The 18,237-nt window shown below is 38.0% G+C and overlaps 2 protein-coding genes across 4 annotated transcripts in view; one reads left to right on the forward strand and one right to left on the reverse strand.

Moving 5' to 3' along the window:
• Positions 1 to 830, reverse strand: part of TMEM67 (transmembrane protein 67) — a gene marked incomplete at its 5' end in the record, with an annotated part of 41,021 nt that extends 40,191 nt beyond the window's left edge. Inside the window, one exon of the mRNA XM_080938783.1 lies at positions 608 to 830. Within this exon, the coding sequence (XP_080794909.1) occupies positions 608 to 830 (223 nt within the window). The remainder of the gene's footprint in view (positions 1 to 607) is intronic.
• A 1,384-nt stretch (positions 831 to 2,214) lies between these two features.
• On the forward strand, positions 2,215 to 8,234 carry LOC308437451 (RNA-binding protein 12B-A-like). 3 transcript variants are annotated; one of them, XR_013975560.1, is made up of 2 exons: positions 2,215 to 2,355; positions 4,953 to 4,990. XR_013975560.1 is itself a non-coding variant. In XM_080938545.1 (2 exons), exon 2 carries the CDS (start codon positions 5,575 to 5,577, stop codon positions 8,089 to 8,091), a length of 2,517 nt encoding a protein of 838 aa, XP_080794671.1. In that variant the 5' UTR covers positions 2,232 to 2,355; positions 5,547 to 5,574; the 3' UTR covers positions 8,092 to 8,234. The 3 variants fall into 3 exon arrangements, 2 of the variants coding, with proteins under 2 accessions (XP_080794671.1, XP_080794672.1); XM_080938545.1 differs by lacking the exon at positions 4,953 to 4,990 and adding an exon at positions 5,547 to 8,234 and having other exon boundaries at positions 2,232 to 2,355; XM_080938546.1 differs by lacking the exons at positions 2,215 to 2,355; positions 4,953 to 4,990 and adding exons at positions 2,413 to 2,713; positions 5,547 to 8,234.
• Positions 8,235 to 18,237: the final 10,003 nt, after the last annotated feature.

Consider the following 18,237-nt stretch of genomic DNA (forward strand, 5'->3'; position numbering starts at 1 on the left):
AAAGGCATTGAAAGCAGACAGTAACAATCAATAAGAAATCAATAGGTCTTAAGGAAATTCGTAATCGTAAATGCAAAGCCACATACTGGGAAAACATAGGTATTAAGTGCAGGATGAGACAAGAGTTCTCTCAGCTTCCAGTGTATGTCACACAGTTGTCACAACATCTGGGTTTCAATTTCCTTTGCTTACAAAATCTGGTCATAGCCACGGTTGCAGACAGCTTTAACTATCTTAAATTTGGAAGTAGAATTAACGGTTACATGAGTTTACTAATTCACATCTCCTCCCTTGCTTTCCTGTCAGGGTACATCACTAGACACATCAGGTTTTTTCTTTACTATTTCTATTCTACTTAGGAGGCTTTCAGGTGCCACCCTAAGGATTCCCTGCCGGGAACGGACTCCAGAAAATGAGTTCCTGGATAAGGGTAGGGTGGTGTGGTCAGGGTTACTGATCTCATTCGTGTACCAACTGCAATCCTCCCAGGAAACGTTTTCTTAGACTTGGTGGCTGTGCATAGTCTGAAACATTCTTTTCACAGGATATCTGGCTGTCAGGAGTGCTTCATTTTGGTCAGAGTCCATCCACCCGCAAACCGCCTCACCTAGTGCATCCCGCCGCTGGTTGGCCCCGCACGGGGCACAAGAGAGCGCAGAGATGTCGAAGTACTGGTTGAGCTCGCAGGTCTCCGGCCGCCGGAAAGGGAAAGAAAAGATCTGGGCCCATGAGACTTCGCAGAGAGCCAAGAAAAGATACGCGGTGCTAGTCCGGGATAAAGAACGAGTTTTGACCGCCATGTCCGCCAAAGGCCCTGTACGCGTCACCATGGTACCCAAACCCGCCTTACTCAGTCACCCGCATCCCAGCAGACTCCTCGGTGAGTCCACTAAGCTGATTGGACAACGGAGTTCAAAAAAAAAAAAAAAAAAAAACCTCAGCTTTGGGGCGTCTGGTTGCTAGGTTACCACGCACGCTGGAAACAATAGATCAGACTAAATACATTAGGAGCATATATTTGAAATATATTTCAAACTCTGTGACGCAGGCAATTTAGCGTTTCAGCAACGGAAAATATCTGCTTATAGTACTTAAAAGTAAGTGTTTCATGAAGGTGGCAATGGCACCGATATGAGAGTTATCCAAGGAATATAATTTTCACAACAAACACGGTGTGCTTTTAGATTACTTAAATCCCATTGAGGGCAGGGATAATTACGGGCCCTGAGCTTGAGTTATATAAAAGCAATGCAGATAAAACCCTTACTGATTTTTATATGCAATACCAGCATATCTTTATGACAAAAGCTTAGGAGAAAACCTAACCTACTAAATCTTGTTTTCCTACTTTAGCTGTTTTGTGCATAGAGCATTATAAATATATCATCTCACTTAGTTTGCAAACCAAAGTTGGCCCTACCTGAATGTTGTCTATTACAGAAGCCAGACAGTCTGGCAGACTGTTAGCACAACTATAATTTGGCCTAATAAAAGCCTTATTCTCCCTTTCTTCCCAATCACTCCTTTCCATCCTCTCTCAGAGGATAACTATATTTTCCCTCCAAATAAACCTCCACGTGAGAATTGCCACGGGTATGATTTGTTGGGACTTGTCACACAGATCGAACAGCACAGCCAAAACCTACTGAGGGACTGCTTTCTGTAATACCGACTTTAGGCAAGGCAGCCCGCAGGTCCGTTCCAAATACAGCATTCGTTTATCAGTCTGGGCAACTGTCAGTTTTTTCCGAGATCTGACAGAAACCACAGCTGCTTTCCTCTTTCATATCTTTTCCTTATCCTGAAAAGAACAAAAGGAAGAAACCTGTGTGGTTTGTATATTTTTGCTATTTCCTTCCGAGAACTGACTAATTTACGGATAGAGAATGCACGAAACCGCCCTGTAACACAGAACACAGCCTTCACCCTTGATACTAGATAATCTCATGAGGGAGAAGGCTTCCACGCATGCGCATTCCAGGCGCGTGGATTGTGGGTTGGTCCTGGACTGCGCATGAGCAGACGAACGGTGCGTCGGTTTGTAGCAACCGGAGGGAAGCATAGTCTCCATTTTCTTCGGGCCGGGTTGGGACCTAGTTAGCACTGTGGAGGCTGCTGCAACGAGGAGCGTCTCAACCTTCATTTGTGGGGTGTGTGGTCATTGCCCAGCGCGAAACACTTGTTCTCAGGATGCCTGGCAGGGGAGAAGGGAGGGGATGAGAGCCAGAAAGACCGGCTTGCTGGGCGAGGGTGAGGGCTGCACTCCCTGACCCCCGACTTCCTCCTGTCAGCCTCCCTGTGGCGGTGTGTGAACTTCAGGGATCTTGAGAGCCAAATTCTCGGAGTGTCGCCTAGGTATTTCTTTTCTTTGCCCTGTCCACGTTGTTAGCAGAGCCGGAAAGCCCGACTTTCTCGGGCTGGAGGTGCGCCGGGCGGTGGTGAGGTTGGGAGCCAGTCCTGAGCTGGGATGGTGCGTTTGCCCCAAGGACCGCTGAACTCAGGGAAACGCTGGTTGAGCGGTCCTGGTTAGTTTGAAAGCGGATTTGGGCAGAGTCTGGGGACAGAGAGTATTGGATCCGACATAGGAAGTTGGACTGGCGCTAAACGAAGGACACTCTGATCCCCCTGGGAGCCTGGACAAAGTGGAATCGCTGTCTTCTGAGGAGTTCCCCATTGATGATGATGATGACGATGAGGATGGAAGACATGGGAAGTGTGTGTCTGTGGATCTTCACTTAACGGTTCCTGGCGCGGAACTATGGCCCTATGTGGTCTTGAAGTTTTTTTATTTTAAACACCTACATTTTAAACGACAGATTTTATCAGAGAGTATTTGTGGACTGAAGTAAATTTTCTGCAAGAGAAATTCTGATTTAGGATTTTTATGTTTCTTAATGCTGGGCAGTAAAACATAGTTTAAGGTACATAGTAAAAGTTTTGTGTCTCTTGCCAGTTCTAGAAAATTACTATGTTAGTTAAAAATCATCTGGGCCTGAAATTACAGCTGAACTTGAGAGCTACGTCTACTGTTTTCCTCCGACTCACGAATCAAAGATGCACAAATAAGATCATTTATTTAAGGTGACTTAAATGGAAGGATGGCTTGGTAAAACGAGCCGAGTTGTTGAAAATGTGCTTATCTTTAAATGAATGTTTAGGGATCCGGTTTTCATATCAGTTTACAGAGGCCTAACAGTAACAGCATCACGGAGAAACAGGGTTCTTGTGCTCTTCCATATATGTGCAATGGCACTGAAAACTAGAACAGCATAATTTGTGTTTTGACTTTGGTGCAGGCTGATTTGTCTAGAGATTTTCTGGAGGTTGTAAGGAAATAGTGTATACTTTGAGTCTCTGAGATGCTCTCCTAGGTGTTCCTGACTGGGTAAATGATACCTTACCCTACTATGGTCAAGGCAAAAACCTAAAACATTGGCATTTAATTGGCAAATTAGAACGAACTTATGGACTGTTGGATTGGAATTCAATAGCTTTGTGCCTGTGAAATTGCTTAATGAACATGGTATTAGTTGAGACACATAGAAAAGGATTTCTAAGCAATGTTCTGTTTTGAGAAGTATTTTAAATTTGGTGTGTACTTAGTTCCTTAAATGTTTCAGAATTGATGTATTTGTAGCTGGATTCTTGTTCTCAGGTTATATACCTCCTTTGGATTTGAAAAAGTTTCAGGAAAGACAACTTGAAAAGCAGCCAAGTCACATTTCATAGGAGTTTTGGAATTTAGATGTGGACAAGTTTCAAGGAGCCATTTTTAGTTTTTGTTGAAGGTTGTGAATGTTGACTTCTCAAAATTAACTTATAGTTTAAACATTTATTCTTTAGATCACCTCACCTGGTTTTTAAAGACAACCTTTCAAACTTAATGGTAGTGGAACCTAAATTTAAGAGAACTCAAACTTTAATTTCATTAATATTAATTATGATGATTAATATGGCATCTTTAAATTGTTGGGAAATCAGTGCTTGGTTTTCTGTGAAAGTGATACAAGCAAGTTTTATTAAACAGTATTGAGTTGAGTTGTTCGTTTTTTTCAGCAGTGAATATTGGCAAATCCCAATATTCCAAATTAGTAACTATATTGTTACTTTTCTGTATTATTATTAAGGCTTTCATAAGGTACATGTGAAGGATAATTTTTTAGAGGTCTGTTGGCATAGTCATATTGGAAGTTGATAAAGTGTGTGTGCTTGTGTAAGCATGAGATAATTTTTAATATAGTCCACTGACTATTGAAAGCATATGAAATTAGTGGCATTGAAGTTTTAAATTTTACATGAGGGATGTTACAGTATCTTCCTTACTTATATCAGAATGACATTTATTTCTGTCTTTGTGATATCCAGAACTTACACTTCTACTTTAATCATTAATAGTTTAGTTGATTTAGTTATGTGTGGCAGGGTGCAGATTGGCATGTGAGTTGGAGATAAGTATGAATTACATGCTTGGAGCACCATTAGGTGAAGTGATGTAAGCCCTTGAAAAGTGCTTGGACTTCAAACTGATTATTTTACTTATAAAACAGATTTTAAGTACATTTGACACTTCAGTATATCACCATGTGATAAGCTTGGACTTTTATTTAATGATAGAAGTCAGTGGGCTTTGATATAGTTATACATTCATGTAAAGACCACTATTCTGAAAGTATCTAATACTTTCTTCATATTCTTTTCAAACTAATTCCTACCAAGTAGTATAACTTTCAGCACACATTTTTTTCATACCTCGCAATTGCCTTTTCTAGTTTTATACTTCCTTTTCAAAACTATAATTAATTTTCCTTTGAGATAAAAGTGGCCAATTGTAATGACTGTAATTATGATGTCTTATAATTTTTGACTTTGATTGGTAATTCTGAAATGGACATCAGGCACTGAGATTGGTTGCAGAGTTCAAAGATTAATTCAATTTCATTTTCTTTCCACAGTTAAGTTGCTTTTACAGAAAAGACAGGTCTCCCAAGAGATAAAAGGAAAAGGTAAGACATCAGAGTGTGAGGCTTTGCACAGAAGTGTGACAAAATCAGATAGATTAATGGAGGCTTGTTTTCCTCGTCCTATTGTTTCCATAGTGACCAGTTGATTAAAGCGTTAGGCAGCTGGATATCAGGAGCAGAAATTGTATTCTGACCATAGTTGGCTTTTCTGAATATGGAAACTCTGTGGTGGTTAGTGAAAGTCAGATGAGGAGGAGGCGAGGCTTCTAAAGAGTCTGAAAGTGGTTTGGTCTTGTGGTGAGGCAGCATTTGGCAGACTCACAAAGGAAGATTTGATATTTTTGATGATCCCATTGAATAGGATAGGTGAGGTGAAAATGTTTAAGATGGTTGGTTTATTTGTATGTTTATATAGGAGAACATGTGTTTGTTTTAAGAATTCTAAGATCAGGTTTTTCTGTGGACTACTATTTGTTTTGCGTTTAGTAATGCTGAAGAAGGCATGAAACGTGTAATTATTAAGCTAGTGTGGGCTAAGGTACTGCAAACTAAGACTTGCTATTATGTGTACCTTTTTGTCTGCAGGTCATTATTGCTGTGGTTTGAGCTCAGCATGGCTGTAGTCATCCGTTTACTGGGGCTGCCTTTTATTGCGGGCCCTGTGGATATCCGTCACTTCTTCAAGGGATTGACTATTCCTGATGGAGGAGTGCATATAATTGGAGGGAAAGTTGGGGAGGCTTTTATTATTTTTGCAACAGATGAAGATGCAAGACGTGCCATAAGTCGCTCGGGAGGGTTTATCAAGAATTCATCTGTAGAGCTTTTTCTCAGTAGCAAGGTAGAAATGCAGAAGACCATAGAAATGAAAAGAACTGCTCCTGTAGGAAGAGGGCGGCCAGGATCTGGGTCATCGGGGGTTGGCAACATGTATCCTTTTATGGATGCTCTGAAGGAAGAAGAAAGGTACTCTGGATACGGTTCTGGGGTTCATCAAGATGCTGGGTTTCATACCAATGGTACAGGACCCGACTTAAGGCCAAGAAAGACCAGGCCGTTGAAGGCTGAGAATCCTTACTTGTTTCTCCGAGGCTTGCCTTACTTAGTAAATGAAGAGGATGTCCGTGTCTTTTTCTCTGGTTTGTGTGTAGATGGAGTAATTCTCTTAAAACACCACGATGGCCGAAATAATGGTGATGCTATAGTAAAATTTGCTTCGTGTGGTGATGCTTCAGGAGGTCTTAAATGCCATAGAAGTTTCATGGGTTCAAGATTTATAGAAGTCATGCAGGGTTCAGAACAGCAGTGGATTGAATGTGGAGGTACTGCAGCCAAGGGTGGTGGCACTCCTCGTCTGAGGTCTGAAGAACATTCTCCTTCAAGAAGGATTAATGACAGACATTTTCGGAAACTGTCTCATTCAAGGTCACCTAGGACACGTTCTCGCTCTCCTCTTGGATTTTATGTCCACCTCAAAAACCTGTCCTTAAATACTAACAAAAAAGATCTAAGGAATCTCTTTAGGGAGACTGACCTGACTAATGACCAGATCAAGTTTTTATATAAAGATGAACGGAGAACACGGTATGCCTTTGTGATGTTCAAGAATGAAAAAGACTATAATACTGCCCTGGGTTTGCATAAGACTGTTTTACAGTATCGTCCAGTTCTTATTGACCCGATTTCTAGAAAGGAAATGGTGAAAATCATTGAATGCTATGAAAAGAAGAGACCAGAGTCTTTAGAGAAAGAAAGGCCAGGGCGTGTTTCACAAAAGTACTCTCAAGAAGGCTTTTCTGGCTCTGGTGAGAAGCTGTGCATATATATAAGAAATTTACCATTTGATGTTACAAAGTGGGAAGTGCAGAAGTTCTTTGCAGAGTTTTCTCTTGTTGAGGATGACATTTATTTGCTTTGTGATGACAAGGGAGTTGGTTTGGGAGAGGCACTGGTGAGATTTCAGTCAGAAGAGCAGGCCAAGAAAGCGGAACGATTGAACCAACAAAGATTCTTGGGGACACAGGTGTTGTTAAGACTTATATCTGAGGAACAAATGCAGGAATTTGGTGTTAATTTTTCCTGGATGTCTAATGAGAAGACACGAGCCTGTTCCCGGTCCCACGGGGGAGATGATTGTTCCTGTCTGTTTGACTTAAGAGATCGACCAGCGTGTTCAGTTGGCCAGTCTGAAAGCATTTCTTATCAGTCAGAAGACTTAAGGAAAATTGGTCTTTTCAAGCATCCCCAAGGGTATTTCCAGCAGTCTGACAGGCACTCTCCTGAGGACTTCAGGCACTCCCCAGAAGACTATAGGCACCCCCTGGAGGGACATACCAGGTGCTCAAGGGAGGAAGCCTGGAGAAGGCCCCTTGAGGATTGGAGATGGCCACTGGAAGATGATTTTAGGCAGTCTCACGAAAAAGATTGTAGAGAGAAGGATTTCAGAGGCTCCTGGGAGGAAGATTTCAGAAGGCCATCTCAGGAGCACTCCAGGAGTTCTTATCAGGATCACATTAGACGGCCATCCCAAGAACGTTTCATGCGTTCCCGAGAGGAAGATTTCAGGTATTTGGCAGATGAAGACTTCAGGCACCCTTCTGATGAGGACTTCAGGATCTCCCAAGAAGATTTGAGACGTCCCACTGTTGAGGACTTCGGGCGGGTATCTGCAGAAGACTTCAGGGAAGGTCCAGAGGGGTACTTTAAACTTCCTGATAAGTTTAGACTTTCTGGAGAGGATTTTTGGACTCCATCTGAGTTCAGAGGTCACCATCCTCTTGTGAACTTTGGTCACCTAGAAGGTGGCCATTTTGATTTTGGAAATCATAATATGGGCAGTTTTCCAGAGGGAAAAGTTTCATCTGATATAAATTTAAATTGTGGTTCAGGTAGAATAATTCGTGTTATGATCTCAAATCTTCCATTTAAAGCTAATACTACTGAAATTTTAGACTTTTTCCATGGTTATAAAGTCATACCTGATTCAGTTTCTATACAGTATAATGAGGAAGGACTACCTTTAGGTGAAGCTATTGTTGCTATGACAAATTATAATGAAGCTCTAGCTGCTGTTAAAGATCTAAGTGGTAGACCAGTTGGTCCCCGCAAGGTTAAGCTGAGTTTGCTTTAGAGAGTTCAAGTAAACAATTTTCTTCCACAATATTGATGCAGTGAATCATAGTTTTTTTAAAAGTTTTTTTTATTATTTAAAATTGTAAGTATTAACTTTTAAATAGTCAAAATGTGTGATGTCAGTCTCGTTTTCCTTTACTTAGGAATTTACAAGCTTTTACCCCCTAATTTAAATTAACTTATGTTTTGTTTTTGAATGCGTATTAGAACAGATATCCTGAATTATGATGTTCATTGATGTTTTCGATAAAACTTAGAATTATAAATGTGGAGTATGTTTGAGCAAGGTAAATCTTTTTGATTTTGTTTTTAACAGCATTTACGCAGACTATGTAAGGAAATGAAGGCTGACTGATCAGGCAGGTTTGGCACCTTTATTGCTACTTTCCTGTAGAAGTGTTTGTGGAGACATTGTGCTTATGTCTCTTATAAACTCTAAATAGTCCAGAAAATGAACTGTTAATTAGTTTACTTATGTGATGAAGCCTTAGGAAATTCTCCAAATTTATGTTCACAACTTTGACATGTTTTATAAAAATAAAATTGCAGTTGAAATACTGTTAAGTTGTATTTGTGTAATGAGAACGATGACAAAAGATTTGCTGTTTGGTAGTAAGAACTTCTCCCAGCTATGTTAAGCTATATGGTGAGCGGGACACATAATCAGTATTAACAATGTAGAGGTCTATGATTTCTTCAGCATCATTTTATCCTAAGTACTGGGTTCTAGGAGTCATTCTAACTAGATTGCTAACTTAACACAAAATGTCCAGAAGACAGTAAAATAATGTGTTTAGGGTAAATGGTAACTTTTCATGCTGGGATGAATATGAAGAACAGTTTTTCTAGGGAGTACTTAGTAGTGGTTCATTGTGTTCCATTTACCTAATACTTTGTTTTTAAGAACAGACTCACTAAATACAGATTTTTGAGTGAGTTTTGACTTTTTTGAAATTTATATTTTGTTCAAACTTGTATTTTACTTATCCACAATAACACATCTAGCTGACTTATATTAGGCAATGACCACTTTATACGTATGATCTCAATGCTAATTATATCTCTATTTTATAAATAAGAAAGGAAGTTTAGAGAAGCAAGGTGCCTGAAGTCAGACTGTTAGGAAACCAATTTCAACACCAGCAGATTTCTGATTATGTTCTGCCCATAAATATTTTTGCTGTATCACTTTCTTACATGCTGTTTTTCAGTTTAGTAACAACTTAGTAAAAACATTTTCAGAAGTAAATAATATTTTCTTCTATTTGCTTTTAATGTTGCACTTAAATAATAATCAAAGTATAATATTTAAACATTGTTAGCTAAACTAAGGAGAAAGTGACTTAAGATTTTATAATTTCTTTTGGGATACATTATATTGGTTTCCAAATCAAAATTCTTTGTTTTCATTTTATTTCTGATTTTTGTATTTTATATAAAAAAGTTTTGCACACTTCCTTCAAACAGACATTTCCCACAGTAATTATGATCAAACGTTTTTACTGACCAAGCATATGTAAAATTTCAATAATACCCTTATGTCCTTAATACCTACCCAAAGGTTTTGAAGCATTCTGAACATTTCACCTTAGAAAGTACTGAAGGATAAAAGTATTTTCAGGAAGGGATACTTTGTTGAAAACAAACTTTTCTGTTTTGATACTTGCTTTGAGATTCCTAAAAGCATGATTCTTTGCAAAAAGAAAATGATAAGATATAGCAGAAATTTTAGCTTTAGCCATTAAGTAGATATATAATGACAGGGGTGACCAGATAAGACAGTAGAGCGGTTAGTGCTTATAGCTTCTCCAATGAGGCAACATTTCTGACAAATTACTTGCCTTCCAATTATTAATAACTTATACAGGTAAAATGTGCAGAGCTGTAGAGTGAGAGTAGCTTTGTTTTCAAGCAAGAAAGGTTGAATGTGGCCTTTTAAAATTAGAATGTAATCATTTATATGTAGATTTATAAAATCTGTTATCAGTACCTCATACCTTTATTTGTGATAAATTTTATCAGAAAAACTTAAAATTTTATGCCAGATGGTGAAGCATAGGTTATAATAAAGGTAAAAGAAGCAATGTTTTTACTTAAGGCATTAGGGCATAGGATTATTAACTGGCCTTTTCTGGTAATCAAATCTGGAATTTTATCCCAAAATAAATTCAAAGGAATTGTTAAATATGTTGGTTTTTTAACCTTTAATAGTTTAATAGCACTTGTATTTATAGTGCATTAAATCTGAATTGCTTTGAAACACACAATCTTTCTTTAATAGAACATATACAGAAAAATTATACACTACCATAGGATACGATGTTGAAAGTCTGTATGTAATTCACACACACAGCAAAAATATTCATTATTTTCATTTCAGCATAATTTTCTTTAGTCTTCTCCCCATTTCAGAGTACATTTCATTTTATAGTTTAACCTGTCAAGTGTATAAAGTAATCCTTCATTTCAAGTCACTTGACATGAAAACAGAAATGTGAATTCTTTATAAATTAGTTTTCCTCTTCTGTAACATCTAATTTTTCATCATCTTCATCTTTTCTTGTTGATCCTTGTTCTACAGGTGGCTATCTGTTGGAAAATACATGTGAACAAATAAAAATATTTTTACATGTTTGGCATCTTTTTACATGTGCTTATGAGAAAAGGAATAGAACAAATATTTCAGAAAATGATTAATTTCCCTGTGATTTTTAAGGTTGAAATTTCTTTCTCTATCTGATTCTAGTAATATGTTTTACTAACATAAAATACCATTACTGAGAGTTAAAAATGTTAAGTTATAGTAAGTCAAAATTAAATGATCTTGCAGTATTTGCATGATAATCGTCAAAGTGGATGGTAGAATCAGGTAAGTCTATTAGACAGCAGTGTTGACAGTAGAAATGATGTGTTATTAATTAAAAAGATACCAGTTATACATCCTGTGTTTCCCTTGAATATCTTATCTAGAACTTCTCTGTGGATGATTTATACTACCCAGGATACACTGGGAATGTTTGCATGGCATAGGTGGTCAGGTTTTGGATATAAGTTGCTACAGACAGATGTTGCTAAATATCTTTACACTATACTTACAATCCTAACTATTCTAACCCCCAGGAATTTAATCTCAAGTTAGTAGGGCCAATATTAAAAATGTCAGCTCTTTCTAAGCCAGCACTCCTTAAGGACTAAGCCATTGTTCAGCTCAAGTGCCAAGATTGTGAAGCCCAATGGGTAGAAGCTGGACAAGTTGCATCTTCTGGAGCTGCTCGAGCTGTAGATGAACTCAGATTTCAAGGCACAGCTGCAGGAACACAACATCACTGTGTCTATGAAAACTGAAGTTTGTGGTGGTCCAAAAGCTATTATAATTTTTGTACCAGTTCTTCAGCTGAAATCTTTAAATCTGAAATAAGATTCAGTTTTAAATAGAGTTTTATATGGAATATAAACACTTCATAGAATATGTGTGTCAAGCATTGTTATGGTTTGTATATGCTTGGCCCAGGGAGTGGCACTAGTAGAAGGTGTGGCCTTGTTGAAGGAAGTGTGTCCCTCTGGGGGTGGTCTTGGAGACACTCCTAGCTGCCTAAGGATGCTCAGTCTGTTCCTGGCTTCCTTTAGACGAAGATGTAAAACTCTTAGCCCCTCCTGCACCATGTCTGCCTGGATACTGCCATGTTCCTGCCTTGATACTGGATTGAACCTCTGAACCTGTAAGCCACCCTAATTAAATGTTGTCCTTAATAAAACTTGCCTTGGTCATGGTGTCTGTTCACAGCAATAAAACCCTAACTAAGACAAGCGTAAAATAATAAAGATGTAATTTGGCAAGGGGAAGAGATGAATATAAAACAAACAGTGCACAGAATCCAATGCCAGGAAGTTTTACCTATACAAATTTTACTTAAAATTGCATTTTGAGATTTTTTTTTTTAGTCAATTTTGAAATTCTGAGGCAAAGCAGATTTTGGTACAGTATTTGTAATACAGGGTTTGGCTATTGATCTAATGAGCTATATCCTGTCCATGAGTTATGCTTAGAAAAATGCCACTTTTAGGTACAGTTTCTAAATAGATTAAGCACACAATTCCACTCTAGAATGTGTGTTTATATTAGATACAGCCGATCTACATGAGCACTGTTCTCTTTCCCATCTGTTTCTTCAGTGTTCTGCCTCAGAGCAAGTAGAGTGCAATTATATTTTCAGGGAAAATGATGGCCAGAGATAACACATTGTATGAGGTCACCTAAGAAGGGAAACACTTAACACTGAACAACCAAGTCAACAACTCAAATTCCTTTTCAGGATTTTTTTTAAGCTCACCTGTCCAGTTCCAGATGTGCACTTAGTTGACACTGACCTCTGAAGAGGTGACTTTGAATTTGCTCTTACAATATCTAAACGAGATGGATAATCTGATAGATACAGAGAATTTCGGAAAACCTATTGCAATATAAAACATTTTAAGTTGAATACTAAATGAACATCTAGAGAAGCAATAAAACCATATTTTTAATTGAACAGTAAATAAGCATCTACATGACTAACTGCACATTCTTAATTACAAATCTAGTTAAACTAGAAAGGGAGGGTAAGAGATTGTAGTTATCAACCATGCAGTTGATAAGCGGTGTAAAGCCGAGGTGAAATCTGACAGGCAACTGAAAACTAGTGTGCTGTGCAGTTGTCCTTGGTTGTGTTTGCTTGCCCCCCCCTCAGCTGTTACTAACGTCACTACAGGAGAGCTGTTGTGCACAGTGCACCCTGGAGCCACCCCAACCCACCAGGATACCAGCAGCATTATTGTGTGGACTTAGCCTTCAATGTTTGCCAAGCCTTCTTATCTCTACTGACCCCATATTCCTCATGGATGAGGTGTCAAGATCGTCAGGTGTGCATTTTAAACACCTTGTTACAACCTCTTTCACATTAAAAAAAAGCAGTTGTCATTCTGATTTTTTTCAATGTGTTTTTCCTACACAATACTACAAATTTACAAAGACTTGCTTTCTACAGGAACCCTCTTAAAAAGTTCCTCATGTAATGATGGCCCCCAATCATAAAATTATTTCTTTGCTTCTTCATAACTGTAATCTCTGTTGTGGATTGTAATAGGAATTTCTGGGTTTTTTGTTTTTTTTTTTTTTTTTTCAATTTTCTCATTGATCCTCACCTCCAAAGGGTCACAGCAACAGGTTGAGAAGTCCTGAGCTAGAAACAAGCATCTATTCAAGTCTTTTCTTATTTTCATTACTTCAGGGCATAACTTTCAAAAAACTGATCAGTTTCTTTTAATTTCCTTCCCACAGAGAGTATAATTGGACATTAATCCCAGAAGCCATAAATCTTTATCTTCCCTGACTGTTTTCCCTCCTATACCATCACAAGTCACTGCTAGCTATCCTTTCTATTGCTTCATCTGTTTACAGCCCTACTACCCAGAAAACTATGGTGATACCAAACATATATCACATGTACCACACATAAAACTAGTTCTAGTGTATTTGTGTGGATTCCACTTTATAATGAAAGGCTTCCTAGCATCATGGGAATTCTTCTTGATTGCTTACCCGAGATGCTTATAAATAATAACTGTATCTTTCTTTATAGCCTATTTAACATATTACTGCAGGCAAAATATTCTCAACTAAAAATCCCTTTTGTCTCTTACCTACCAGAGTCATGTGTTAGGTGACCTCCCAAGGCACAAAGTCACTCAGACTTAACTGGGGCATGTACATTATACTGTGCCTCTTTAATTCTGGTTCCTCTGCAGAATATCTCTAATTTTACCAATCCTTAAGAGCCAGGTCAAGTGCTGTCTTTCCCCTATTTAGTAGCTAGCAGCTCCTATTCTTACTTTTAAGGGGAGTTGTAATATTTTTTGATCAAATGTCTCTACAACCAAGCTTAAGTTTCTCTAGGGAAAGGAACCCTGTTTAATCTTTGCAAGGATTTCCAATGAATGGTGCTAATTAATTCCCTTTCATCCACTGAATGCTAACACAAACATAATCCCCAAATTTGTGGAAGCAAAGAGGCAAACTAAGAGTAAGAGCTGTCCCTTTACTGCTTTGACCCTTTAATACAGTTCCTCATTTTTTGGTTGACCCCAACCATGAAATAGTTTTGTTGCTAATTCCTATCTGTAGTTTTTCTGTAGTTATGGATCATACTACAAATGTCTGTTTTCTGGTCCCAGTGTGATAGATGTTTGGTGGTATAGATAATGGAAGTGGAGGGCTATGTTTCCATTCACTCCATGGTAAATACTTAATGGACATTGTTTTTCATTCACAATAATCTCTGAACCTTTGCATTATCTATGCCATCATAAAGTTTTCCAAGGCATTTTCATCTCAAGGCTTTAAGACTGTGACCTATCTTTTGGATTAATGAGATTATGTTTTACTTGTAGCTATGTTGCTGGACAGAAAATGCTACAAATATACAAGGAAACATGTCAAAAGTTTTCTGAAAGGGAATTCATTAGTTTTCAACCTACACACTACATATATTTTCATTCATTTAAATAATAGCTGCTAAAAGATTTCTAAGTAAGTCACCATTGAGAAACAACTCAGTAAGTTAGATACAGAACTAGTACAACAAGGTCCAGGGTCACCTTGTATCCTTAGCTATTTCACATGTATCTGAGGCCAAACCTACAATATGGCGGTATAGTGGTCTCTCTGCTTTGGTTTTTCTTTTTGGGGAAGGGGGAGCGCTTAGGGGCCTTATGGTGTAGATGACAAGCTTTAGAAAGTGAAAGGTTCCTGTGATGAAAATACTCCTGCACAAACCACCATGGACAGTTGCCAAAGGTTAGACATTGCTATATCCTGACATGCTCTGCACCCTGTCCTCACATAAAAGCAACAACAACGCTTTATGAGAAACGGGTCCGGGAAATAAAGGCAGTTTTGTGTTCATCTTGTCCCACAGCCACTTCCACTATGTATCATGCTGGATCTGTATCATATTGGTAGAGCCATGATGTAGCCCTACCTCTAGGTCTTCATCCTCATCAATTTTTTGTATATTTTGGTAGGCAGCAGTGAAGACCTCTAAAGCTTTGCCATGAAATAACATTTCAATTGTGATAAACTCAGATAATATGTTCTGAAAGTCAAAAAGATTAGAATGTTGAAAAAAGACTTAAGTTTGTATGTATTTAAGAGTTTACTTAAGAACTAGAGTTTTATATTCTCCATTATATAATCTTAGTGTTTTGTGTTACTAAGACCTATTTTCTGGACAGGACAAAACATAACTGAAATAAGAAATTGTGATGGCTTTTTACAGCAAATACTAAAATTGTGCAAAGTGTTGCTATACTCACTATTCACTTTTTTTCTTTTTAAAAGTTACTTCTTTATACAAAATTATTGACATTTGTATGGAAAAATAACTGAATTGTACATGACTATATAATCTAGTACTACATGTCTGTAAATGTTTGTGTTAAAGATTTGAAACTGATAAAAGACTGACTTCTGAGGAGTCATGTATAGACATGTAACTGACCAACAGAATCACTTACTTGATAGTGTAGGTCATGGAGGACTCAGTGGTACAAGCATGTACAAATGATTATCATAGTGGATAGCACTATGTTTAGGTACCATTTGGAATTTCATACTAAGAATTTCCAGAGGAGTACAAGAGACTGTGTGGCTTCTGCTGTGATTAGGAATTAATTCCTAATTTGTAGTTTCCCTAAGGTAGGATAAAGAAATTCATATAGAAACGATGCCATTGTACTACTGTATAAGGATACAGTCAGATCAATAAGACTCTAGAACAATGAAATATTTCAACAAAGTTGCCTGATAAAACTCTTTACAGGGTATACAAAGAGAAAACAAAAATAAGTGCTTCATACACTTGTTAGAGTAACAATAACGAAACGAGAGAAACCACCATTGATTTGGCAATTGGGTACTTAGCTGTGACATCAAACCACAAGCAGGAGAAGAAACTGAATAGATATTCCTAAAATTGAAAATGTGTGTTCACGATACCATTAGAGAGCACATACTGACACCTGTGTTAAAAAAGGAGTGACGTCTATTATTTAGTTAGAAACTTGTATCCAGAACGTGATTAAACAATTCTTAAAACCCAGTAGTGAAGACCACCCACTTGAAATATGGACAAAGGCCTGAATGGGCGTTTTCCAAGGCATATATACAAATGGTCATTCAACACTCAGGATTGCAAATCATACCACAGTGAGATGCTACATTATACACACCAGTATGGCAACAAGATGGTCATTCGACTAAGAAGAATGTACTGAGGAGTCAAGAATGTGGAACCATCATACAATGCTAGGAAGGATATATAATGACAAAGCCATGTTGGAACAGTGTGGTAATATCTCAGGTAAATATTTATGTTAGCAGCCAGTCGTTTAACTTCGATTTTTTTTACTTTATAATCACACAGATTCAATATTTAACCAATATATTTCATATAAATATGAAATGCAAAAATATATTTTCACACAAGGATGTGCTTATGAATTTAGAAACAGAGCATTTCTCTCCTTTCCAATGACTAGCCTGTGTTAAGTTGACATGAACTAGCCAGCACAGAGATTCTAATGGCCCTCTAATATAATGGAAATCACAGATTAAAAACACTGCTGTTTTTAATGTTTTTTTTTTTATGTTACACTTCATGGTTTTTGTTGGTATCTCTGATACCAAAAAAAAAAAAAAAAAAAAAAAAAAAAAAAAAAAAAAAAAACAAGTGTTTTTGTGTATCTGCTTATTCTTAGTAAGTACCCTGTTTCATTTTATGTAAAGAGCAACAGTTTGTTAAAGGTGCCAGGAATAGTACATAAATCTGTACATACATACATACATTGTCTCTTGACAACAATGTAGGCCTGTACTGGCTGGTTTTGTGTGAACTTGACACAAGCTGGAGTTATCACAGAGGAAAGAGCCTCAGTTGAAGAAATGCCTCCATGAGATCCAGCTGTAAGGCATTTTCTCAACTAATGATCAAGGATGGGAGGGCCCAGCCCATTGTGGGTGGAGCCATCCCTGGGCTGGTAGACTGGGTTCTATAAGAAAGCAAACTGAGCAAGCCAGGGGAAGCAAGGATGTAATATCCCTTCATGGCCCCTGCATCAGCTTCCACTTCCTGACCTGCTTGGGTTCCAGTCCTGACTTTCTTTGGTGATGAACAGCAATGTGGAAGTGTAAGCTGAATAAACCCTTTCCTCCCCAACTTGCTTCTTGATCATGATGTTTTGTGCAGGAATAGAAACCCTGAATAAGACAAGCCTCTAGCTTCATTTTCCAGCCATCCTGTCAGTCATACTGGCACTGGGGACTCTAGGTCTAAATGTGTTCTATGCCCACCAACTTTCCTCAAAACGTGCTAACAGCCATAAACACCCCTTTTCATGCCCTATATATTCCAGCCCACAGCTTCAGCAAAAGACCTTTGTTTTCCTGGAGGTCATGCTGGTTCTAGGCAACCCATAGGCATTTTTGGCACCCAAGACACCAGAGATCATGCATGCCACAAAATCTGGGGAGAGCACCTACTGGACCTGAACTCTTGCTGATCACCAGAACCCCTGGCTACATAGGCCAGAAAACCAGAGAAGAAACAAACCAACGTGGAAAAGCCATCCAAAAAGCACCCATTTAACAAATATAAATTCAGAAGTCAGTATCCAAACCTATAATCACCCCAAAACCCATATGACTGGAGCCTGCATTAGAACACAATTGCCAGACTAATAGAGCACATCCAGGGTGTAGCCATCACTGTGCAGCAAGTCCTGGGTATGCAGATGCAACATAGCCATAAGAAAATGACCTTAAATCCAATCTTATGATGATGATAGAAACCTTTAAAGAGGAAATAAATCTCTTCAATACAGGAAAATACAAACAGCAAAGGAAATGAATAAAACTAAAACAGAAATAGAATCAATAAAGAAAACACAAACTTAGGGAATCATGGAGAGATAAAATCTAGGTAAGTGAACAGGAATATAAGAATCAAGCAAGCATCACTAACAGAATGTAATACATGAAAGAAAATCTCAGGCAAAGAAAATGTTACGTCTGCAATGTTAACAAAAAATATTCAGGAAATCTGGGAAACTA

This window comes from Micromys minutus (assembly GCF_963924665.1).
Source record: "Micromys minutus genome assembly, chromosome: 26".
Lineage (NCBI taxonomy): Eukaryota > Metazoa > Chordata > Mammalia > Rodentia > Muridae > Micromys > Micromys minutus.